At 53.4% G+C, this 10,085-nt stretch overlaps 1 protein-coding gene across 1 annotated transcript; it reads right to left on the bottom strand.

The window, feature by feature from the left end:
* Positions 1-4,719: 4,719 nt before the first annotated feature.
* Positions 4,720-7,583, bottom strand: TNNC2 (troponin C2, fast skeletal type). Its single transcript, XM_068565771.1, has 6 exons — positions 7,530-7,583; positions 5,834-5,885; positions 5,550-5,693; positions 5,348-5,462; positions 5,049-5,185; positions 4,720-4,798 (listed from the first exon to the last, which is right to left on the bottom strand). Exons 1-6 carry the CDS (start codon positions 7,530-7,532, stop codon positions 4,767-4,769), a joined length of 483 nt encoding a protein of 160 aa, XP_068421872.1. The 5' UTR covers positions 7,533-7,583; the 3' UTR covers positions 4,720-4,766.
* Positions 7,584-10,085: the final 2,502 nt, after the last annotated feature.

The raw sequence follows: 10,085 nt of genomic DNA, 5'->3' as shown, positions 1-10,085 counted from the left end.
GTTGCTGTCTTGTAGGTACCCTAGGGTTGAAAGTGCTCAGGATCGGCAGAGGTCAGGTGTAGGATCTGGGTTCTTGCCCTGCTCCTCTACCCAGGGAGTCGGAGCAGCTGATAGGCTGTAGGGCTGCGCAGTGGGGTGACAGGATTTGTTCCACTGCAGCCTTAGTTATTTTATGGCTCTGCATCTGTTTCCTCATCTATAAAATGGGTGTCACAAAATGCCGATTTCTGGGCGTTCCCTGGCGGTCTAGTGAGTAGGATTCAGCGCTTTCACTCCGTGGCCCAGGTTCAATCCCTGGTCAGGGAACTGAGATCCCATAAGCCGTGCAGTGCAGCCAAAAATATAGATAGATAGATAGATAGATAGATAGATAGATAGATAGATAGATAGATAGATAGATAGATAGATGAAAATTAATTTAAAAAATAAAAAACAATAACAAAATGCCAATTTCTGTGGTGTGATGACATGCACCAAGAATGTTAGCAAATACAGGAGTTGTCCCAGGTGTGTTGCAGATGAGGCTGAAACAGACATTAGGCTGAAACAGCTAGAGCTGTAGAGAGAGTGTGTGTGTGTGAGTGTGTGTGTTGGAGGGGGTTGGGGGGGGGGGATCAGCCACCTACTTTCTGACTGTAGATGTTTTGACCCTGAAAAGGAGCAAGAGGACGTTCAGGTGACCCTACAGCAGGCCCAGGGTCCGCAGAGACAGCCAGGGGAAGCTTTCTGGACTGAGGTCACAACTCGCCCCTTGCCCCAGGTCACCCATAGATGGCTCCATGCTCCACAGGGGCACGTTCACCTCCTGCTCCATCTCCACCAGCAGTTGCTCTGTCTGCTGCACCACTGGCCCATCCGGCCCCTTGGGCCATCTTTCCACTGGCCTGCCACAGGCCTTTGGGGCTCCTGGGAGGAAACCCCTGTGCCGACCAGCTGGGTCCAGGTAGGCTGAGGTGCTGGGCCCAGCCCAGGTCCTGCAGGAAGATCTAGGTGACACACCCAGGTGCGCTCCAACAAGGCCTGAGTGTTGGCTACTCACCTAACCTGGTCAGCTCTGCCTGCAGCTGGTTGTGCAGGCCTGGGGGTGGGGGGAGAAGACAGCAAGGAGGTCATCAGGAAGGTTCTCACCCACACTTCCCTCCTGCTCCAGCTAGCCCGGACCCCTGTGCCCCCAGCGAGCAGCCACATGTGGAATTGGATTGGAGTTGTCAGGTCTGGGATTAGAATTTGGATGTCCTCTAATCAGTTCCTTCATCTCAGATTGTGCTGTTGGCTCCCTCCTTGGGGCTTGGACCGGTGTTGCTCAATCTACTGTGCATGTAAGTCTGCCTGGGTGGGGGACTTGCCGGGTGACGCAGTGGTTAAGAATCCGCCTACCAATGCAGGGGACACGGGTTGGATCCCTGGTCCAGGAAGATCCCACATGCCGCGGAGCAACTAAGCCCGTGCGCCACAACTACTGAGTCTGCGCTCTAGAGCCTGAGAGCCACAACTACTGAGCCCGCGTACCACAACTACTGAAGCCCATGTGCCTAGAGCCCATGCTCCGCATCAGGAGAAGCCACCACAATGAGAAGCACTCGCACCGCAACAGAGTAGCCCCCGCTCGCTGCAACTAGAGAAAGCCCGCGCGCAGCAAGGAAGACCCAAGGCAGCCTAACATAAATTAAAAAAATTAAAAAATAAATCTGCCTGGGATCTTATTCAAATACAAATTTTGATTCAGTTGGTCTGGGTGGGGCCTGAGGCTCTGCATTTCTAATCAGCTCCCGGGTGGTGTCATTGCTGTGCTCTAGTTAAAGGTATAGAGCAGTGTTCTTGAGGTGTGGTCCTTCCACTTTTCATCTGGAACTGGTTAGAAATGTAAATTCTTGGCCCCAATAAGCTCTCCAGGTGATTCTGATGCTCTCTCAAATTGAAAATCACGAGGCTGGGACTTCCCTGGCAGTCCAGTGGTTAAGACTCCTCACTTCCACTGCAAGGGGTGAGTGTTTGATTCCTGGTCAGGGAACTAAGATCCCCCATGCCGTGCCACACAGCCAAAAAAAAAAGACAAACACCAGGCTGGAGGATGTCTGAGATGAGCAGAGCTCAGAACCTGACACTTGGTTCTTAATAAATGCTGGCCAAAGTGGATGTATCTTTGCCTTCCTTAGGAAGCCTCTCTATGTGGTTTCCTGGACCATGGTGTCTGATTCCCCCAGATGGTCACATGACCTACCTGTGTCAGTCACAGAGACCCAACTCTCTACACTGTCGTTCAGAACCAATCAGGGTGTTTCCTGGAATTAATCCCTGTGAGAAAGTAAAATTATTTTACTACTAGGATTGCTAAAAGAGGAGGGAGTCAGTCTGGGCTGCTGGTGGAGATGGCTGCAGATGAAAGAAAGCCAAGCAGAGACAAATAGCTGAGAGATGACACTGAAACTCTGGCCTCCAGTTCACATGTTGACATCCTGGTGTCATGAACCAACAAATCCCTTTTTGGTGTAAGTCATTTTGACTTAGGTTTCTAACACTAGTGCAGTCAGTATTAGAAGGTGTGATGATCATTGTTCCCATTCATTCAGTACAGTGGTTGAGTGCCCACAAGGTAAAGGCCCTATGTTGGGGGCTGGAGATGACGCAGGAAGAGGACACAGTCCTGTCCTCAGGGAGGGTGAAGTTTAGGGAGTAGATAGGCATGTCAATGGTGTAGAATAAGTGGTGGTTAAGGTAGAAGACCTGTGTTAGAATTCCTGATCCACCCCTATGTTACTCGTATACACTTGGGCGCTTATATTTAACCCCTCTGTAAAATGGAAATATTAGTACCTACCTCATAGGATAGATGAAGAACCGTAGAACAGTGTCTGGCACATAGTAAGCGCTCAATAAAAGCTGGGTTTGGGAGTTCCCTGGCAGTCTAGTGGTTAGGATTCTCGGCTTTCACTGCCCATGGCCCAGGTTCAATTCCTGGTCGGGGAACTGAGATCCCGCAAGCTGCGCGGCACGGGGTTGGGTGGGGGGCAGCTGGGTGCTAGGCTCACATGTTGCTATGAAAGCTCAGAGGTGGGGCACCTAATGAAGATGAGAAGGGTCAAGGAGGGCTCTCTCTGGAGAAGGAGATTGGGCTGCGAGGGAGGTAACCAGCAGTTAATGAAGTCTTGAGCAGGGCAGTGACGTGGTCAGATTTGGTTTTGGAAAGATCCTTCTGGCTGCCATCTGTCTAGAGAGTGAATGGCAATGATAATGGCCTGAGTTATGATGCTGAGTGGGCTTGGAGAGGAGGGATGAAGTGGTAAGGAGACTAAGCAGCAGGGCATAGTAAGTAAGTTAGAGGTGGAAAATGAGCTTCAGAATTTGTGACTTGGGTCTCAACCCTGAGGTGGGCAACACGGGAGAATGAGATGGAGGAGGGAGATTTACCAGTTTAAGGCGGGGCCAGTTTGAAGCACTCAGGACGCCCGGGTAGAATTGTCAACAGGTAGATGGTCTTGCTCCTGTTTCCACCACACAGCCATATCATCTAGGTTGTTATCTACTTGTCTGGGTAATTCACCCCACTCTGCCTGAGTTTCCTCACCCATAAAATGGAAATAAGGGCATCTGCCCCTGGGGTTGTGTGGATAAATGAGACAACACCTGCACAGCACACCGTAGGCACTCATAGGGATGATTACTAAACACGAGCACTGCTCCTGGCTGGAAATACAATCCAGGAAACATGAATGAGCCAGAAAGGGGAGAAGACAACAGGGAGTTGGAGAGGGAGGGCTGCAACAATGAATAGGAGTTCAATGTTTCAAGATGATAATGATATTACTAATAGCATTTATTATATGCTGACTCCGTGCCAGGCTCTGTTCTAAGTACTCTGCACACATTAATTTATTCTCACAACCCTGTGAGGTAAGTACTATCACTGTCGCCATTTTACAGATTAGTAAAGGAAGCAGAGTGGTTTGTCACCAGCAGTGAGTTTTCAAACTGAGCGTGAGGAAAGCCAAACTACCACTGCCCTAAATTAGCTTTGACCCAACGCCGGCTATAATTGAGTTGTTTACAAAAGAGCTGTGGGCGCCAGAGTGCAGCCAGTCAGGGCAGGGATCAAGGGAGGACAAGATGGTATCTGAGCTGCGTCTTGGTATCTTGGAGATGGCATTTGAGCTGTGTTGAAGGATTTGCCAAGACTTTAAGAGGAAGAAGGGCATTCCAAGGAGAGAGAACAGCATGTGCAAAGGGTGGAGAGCTTCAAAGTGCACCCCACTTTCACAGCGAGAAGGATCGATTGCCCAGTGGGACTGGAACCGCTCGAGGGAAGGGGTAACTGTGGGAAGGAGGGGAAGGAATTTGGATTTGATTCTAGAAGCACTGGGGACCCTGGAAGCGCCAGGAGCCACCCAGCCCCTCGGCCAAGTTGCCACGCCTAGCGCCAGCTACAGATAGACCGTCGGTAAACTTCCGAGGGCATCGAGCGCCACCTCGGGCTCCCGCGACCCGGCGGCCTTCCGCGTCCCGCTGCGTTCGGACCCGAGGACGCTCGGGTGGCTCCAACCGGGGTGGCGCCCTGGACAGCGGCCCAACCAGGCGGCCCCCGACACCCGATCCATCCCGGTCCTCCCCTTACTCAGGCCACGCGCTTTGCAATGTTTCCTTTTATTCCTTCTAGACACATTCCCAGAAGGGGCCGCGCCTCCCTCCCGGGGCCGGGAGTGGGACCGGGCGGCGATGACGTCCCCACGCCCTAAGGACGCTCGGTCTCCGCGGAGGGGAGGGCCGACTTCTTACTGCACGCCCTCCATCATCTTCAGGAACTCTGCGGGGAAGGAGACGGAGAGGCGGTCAAGGGTCCCCTAGGGGCGAGCAGGTCTGGCCAGGCGCCAGCCTCGCAGAGGGAGTGCCTTGTCATTAGTAGATAAATTGCACAAAACCGCCCAGAGGTCCCCCCTACCCGTCCGCCCCGCCCCGCCCCGCCTTCAAGGCTTGGGACTCCCGCGTGGGCGCCACGACCCCGGACTCTCGAGCCTGGTTCGGTCTTCCGCTCCTCGCGCTCCCCAGACCCTCACCGTCGAAGTCAATGCGGCCGTCGTTGTTCTTGTCACCGTCCTTCATCAGGGATTCGAGCTCCTCGTCCGTCACGTGCTCCCCGGAGGCCCGGAAAATCTCAGCCAGTTCCTCAGCATCGATGTAGCCGTCTGCGTTCCTTCAGGCGGAGGGCCAGGGCGGAGCTCAGGACGGGCAGGGGCGACCTGCCCGGGCCACGCCGGACGCCCCCGCCTACATCCCCACCCCGAGAACCTTCGTGCCCTGCTGGCCAGACTCAGTCGGCTCTGCGCCTCGCTCGGCCCCCAGGCCCCCCATGCACCTGTCAAAGATGCGGAAACACTCAGCCAGCTCCTCCTCAGTCTTCCCCTTGGCGTCCTCTTTCATCTGGCGCACCATCATGACCAAGAACTCCTCGAAGTCGATGGTGCCGCTGCCTGAGGGAAGCAGATGGTGAGTGAGCCTGAGCCCCGGCTGCCAGCTCCTCCACCACCATCCCATCCCGCGGAGGGCCACCCGCTCACCGTCCTCATCCACCTCCTCGATGATGGTGTCCAGCTCCTCTTTGGTGGGTGTCTGGCCCAGCATCCTCATCACCGTGCCCAACTCCTTGACGCTGATGTCCCCGCCACCATCAGCGTCAAACATGTCGAAGGCGGCCTTGAACTCTGCCAGGGCAAGGAGAGCCGAGGGCTGAGGTGAGCCTGGCTGGACCGTCAGCCTCACGTCCACCCTCCCTGCCTGCCTAGACACCAAGCATTGCCCAGCACACAGCTACCCAGCGGCCAGCCCGCCCACCCCCACTCACCGGCGATCATCTCCTCGCTGAGGTAGGACCGGGCCTCAGCCTGCTGGTCCGTCTGCAGGAAACACAGACCATCAAAGAGCAGAAGGGGCAGCCCTGGAGTGCATTCCTGACTTAACCCCGTTCTTCTGCACCCCCATTTCTGTAAGTGCCCTTTAGTCCTCCGGAGAAACAGCTCCAGACTTGCCCCCCCCCACCCCCACTGCGTGCTCCCACAGCACCCAACCCCACTTTTGAAGAACTAGGGAGGGGAATTCCCTGGTGGTCCAGTGGTTAGGACTCTGTTCTTTCACTGCCGAAGGCCTGGGTTCAATCCCTGGTTGGGGAACTAAGATCCCACAAGCTGCGCAGCTCAGTCAAAAAAAAGAAAGAAAGAACTAGGGATTATGCCCTTCTTGCTTGTCAATCAGAGGTCAATTCAGGAAACCCCCAGTAATCTTGGGCAAGTCACTAAATGTCCCCTCATCCCCTCATCTCTTCTTAGCAGTTTTTCAGGGATGAGCTGAAATCAGGGGTGTGAGAAGGCCTTGTAAAGTGCCAGAACGATTCCAACATCATTTTCCAGTTTTCCCTGCCTCTTCGCAATGTCTGGTACTTTAACAGGTGCTCAATAAATGTTTGTTGTCAAATAAATGATAATGCAAGGCAAAGTTACTGAGCACCGACCAAGTGTCAGGCCATAGACCGGGCACTGGGACCCCCAAGAAGTCAGACACATCATCCCTCCCTCCAAGAACTTGCAGAGACAGAGATTGTAAACTTCCTGGCCACGATTCAGTCATTGGAGTAAATGCCACTCCTGCTGGGCGGAGTATGATGTGGGCCTTGTGCAGGTGATGGTAAGATGGCTCTAAGGAGTTTCCACCACGTCCAAGCCCAGCCAGCTAGCTAGGGGACTTTGGACTGAGGCTGGCAACGAAGAAGGGCTGAGGCGTCCAAGGAGCTCTTCAGCTGGCTGGCTGCTGGCTGTCCTTGTCTCCCTCCTCCTCCCATCCCCCCCTCCCCTCCTCCTTGCCTGTGCCAAAAGGGCAGGTTATTTTTAGTCAGGAACGGGCAACAGCAGCTGTCGTCCAGGGTCTAGTTACTCCTTGAAGTGAAGTGGGGAGGGCGATCTCAGATCTCAGAGGAAAAGGACGGCCTCAAAATCATAACCCCTCTCTGGGAGGCTGACATCTCTCTAACTCTGCTCTGTCATCTTCGGCCCCTTCTCATCCCCTTGGAGCTCTTGGGGTCCTGCCCCTGAACTGGTCTGAGGCCCTGCACGCTTCCCATCTTCCAGAGGAGGTTTCCTTCTCTCGCTGGCAGGAAGAGGGTTTGGCAAGGCTTCCAGCCCACCCCCACTGCTCACTGGCTTGCTGGGTGACTCCCTCTCCACCACGAGGGTCCCCCTCTCCACCATCAGGGTGACAAGCTAAGACCCACTCACAGTTCTCTGACCGACATGGCTAGAAGCCTCAGAAGGTCTCAGGGAACCGGCAAGCCTGGAGGCTCAACCCCTGGAACGTCCCAACTCTCCCCTTCCAAGACAAGTCCGAGGCCTTCTTCCCAACCTTCCTCCCAGACACCAGGGTTCCAGGAGCTTTCATATTCCATCTTCAAACATCCAAGTTACTGCCCCACAGAGCACCCAGATCTGGCCTTGAAAGATGCCCAGAAGTGCTCCTGCAAGTAAAAGGATGAAGTCCCTTCTCATCCTTACCATGGTTGCGTGTCACCAGGACTCCTCTGCTGCAGGTCACCTCCTCTGTACTCCACCACCCAAAGATGCCCTGGCCCTCTGTAGCCCCTAGGATTTGTAGGGGCATCCTCTCCTCCCACTTCCCTGCTCCCCAGGACCAGATGCCCTGGCCAATCAGATCCTGGGGTCAGCGAGCACCCCCCTCCCAGAGTCCTAGCCCATTACCTAATTTAGCCAAGGGCCCTTGCAGAGAAATTTAAGCCTCCGAGCAGGTGGCAGGCCTTGACGTCCTAGATTCTTGTGAGGAGAACCCGCCCTGCTCCACCGCCTTAGTGAGCGCCCCCTCAGGAAGCATACTTGCTCCAAGATGGGTGAGGATGATGAGGATAGAGAAAAGTGAGGCAGCATGGCGGAATGCAAGAGCACAAGCCTTGACGTCCAAAGCCCAGGATCCAATTCCTGTCTCTACAAGCCGTGCACACTTGGGCAGGTGGCGATGCCACTCTGAGCTTCAGTTTCCTTATCTGTGAGATGGGGAGAGTCATAACCTCCCTCACAGAGAAACCATGGTAAACGGGAGCCCAGGTATATGTCCCCAAGCTTGTGCCAACTACATAGGGTCAGTGCTTGGCAAGTGGAATGTTTTGTCTTTGAATCAGGGTAAGGGGCGGGGGATAGGAGGAGGGGAAAGTGACAGCCACAGTTATTGAACCTCTGTGACTGGCCACACACTGTGCTAAGCATTTTAACCACATGATCTCATCCAGTACTCATCCTGTGAGGTAGCAACTATGATTATTCCCTTTTCACTGGGGAGCTTTGTAAATCATAAAGGTCTCTAGTCATGTTGGGGATTCTTATTCATACTGACTGAGGGGAAGTTGGGGCAGACTGTCCTCGGGGGACCCGTCTAGAAGGAGAAATGTATAGAGGGGTCCAGGAAACAGGGTGTGCACTTGGAGGAGAAAGAAACATTGAAAGAAGATTCTTCTTTCAAGCTTATCTTCTCCAGGGACAGGGTTTGGGGGATTCACTTTTTTGGGGGGAAGGGGGACCGGGGGAAGTTTCTCTAAGTAGATGAAGGGGCAGCTGGCCCCTTGCTAGAGCTTGAGGAAGAAGTCTGGAGGAGCTCAGCTGACCAGCTGGAGAGTGAAGGAGTTGGCAGATCAAGTCAAGTCCAAGGCGAGCCCACCCTGAGAACGTACAGGGTCCACACGAGGTGTTGCGGGGGATAGACAACATTTATGGACGGTAGCTAAGTCAACAAAAAGAGCACGGAGATGACTAAACACAGGGTCTGGGTCTAGTGAAAGGGGGCTGGCCACCAAGGAAGTCAGATGGACAGTGGCAGCTGGGCCGCCCTCTTGCCCTATACATAGATATTCCCAAGGAAATCTCAGTGGAGCCAGGCCAGGCTAAATAAGGCCTCCCCCAGCCAGGCACAGGGCCTAGGGGCCATGCTCCCCAGGGGATGCCAATTTGGATACAGACATTGGAACCACTTGATCCCTTTGGAACAGAGAGTGTGGAACTTGCAGCAATCCTTTGTTCATTAATTTGTTCTTTCATTTATTCAGAGAAATAGATAAAGTCGAAACTCAGTGTGGCCAAGCAAGGTCCCACTCACCCTTCTGTTCTCATCCCCTTTCCTCTCCCACCTTGCATGCCGCTCTGCTTTCTTCAGACTAAAATAAAGCTCCAACCACCACCCTTTAAAGTTCCCGGGCCCTTGCACATGCTGGGTTTTTTCTGCCAGAAACTCCCATCTTCCCCTTGTTCACCTGCCTACTTCCCTAACCTCTTTCTCGGCTTTAACAATACTTCCTCCAGGATCCTTCCTCCCCTGTACCCAGGCCAAAGGAGTCCAAGGTGGTCTCCAGTATTTTCCTCAGTCATAGCACTGAACACGCCATGGGATCACGACCTGTTCTAAGTTCCACGGACCAGAGACTGTTACCTGCCTGCCAGTGCATTCCCCAGCACCCAGCACTTGGCACTTAGCAAGTGTTCAAAAAATAATATGATCTTTGGAAGAATAAGTGAACGGAATGACATCTGGTTCAATATAAGGAGGACCTTTCTAACAGTGGTGGTTGAATAATAATGGGACCGGGCAGCCTCAGAAGGTAATGAGCCTCCTGTTACTGAATGTATGCAAACAGGAGTTTGATGACCATCTCTCAGGGAGGCTGTGGGGAGAGATCCATACAGAGCCTAAGAGTAGTGGAGAATACAAGACCTCAAAAGATCTCCTAGTTCTGGCCCTGTGTGTATGGCCCAGGGTAACTTTCCTTCACTGAGCTTCAGACTACCCATCTGTAAAATGGAGGTGCTAGACCAGATTTCGGAGCAACCCTCCTCCAGACCCTCATGGCTCTGACAACCCGTGGTTTTGTGAACACCTGCTATGTACCCAGACTTGTGAGGCATTTGCCAAAGTACAGGTTAAGATCCAGCCAATGTTTGGTGAATGGGTGAGTGGTGAATGAGTGAACAAATGAGGTGTGTCTTTGTTGCCCCAACACCCTGCTGGGAAGCTGAATGAAGAGTCATTAAAGCTTTGAGATTACACAGACT

The sequence above is a fragment of the Eschrichtius robustus genome, chromosome 16 (genome assembly GCF_028021215.1).
Source record: "Eschrichtius robustus isolate mEscRob2 chromosome 16, mEscRob2.pri, whole genome shotgun sequence".
Classification (NCBI taxonomy): Eukaryota; Metazoa; Chordata; class Mammalia; order Artiodactyla; family Eschrichtiidae; genus Eschrichtius; species Eschrichtius robustus.
Note: the sequence above shows the minus strand (reverse complement) of the source record. Positions and strands in the feature narration are given on the sequence as shown.

Coding starts and splice junctions, on each gene's coding strand:
- TNNC2 (XM_068565771.1), bottom strand. Junction 5,694..5,833: donor CAGCGAGGAGATGATCGCCG/GTGAGTGGGGGT, acceptor TTGCCCTGGCAG/AGTTCAAGGCCGCCTTCGAC. Junction 5,186..5,347: donor TGTTTCCGCATCTTTGACAG/GTGCATGGGGGG, acceptor CTCCGCCTGAAG/GAACGCAGACGGCTACATCG.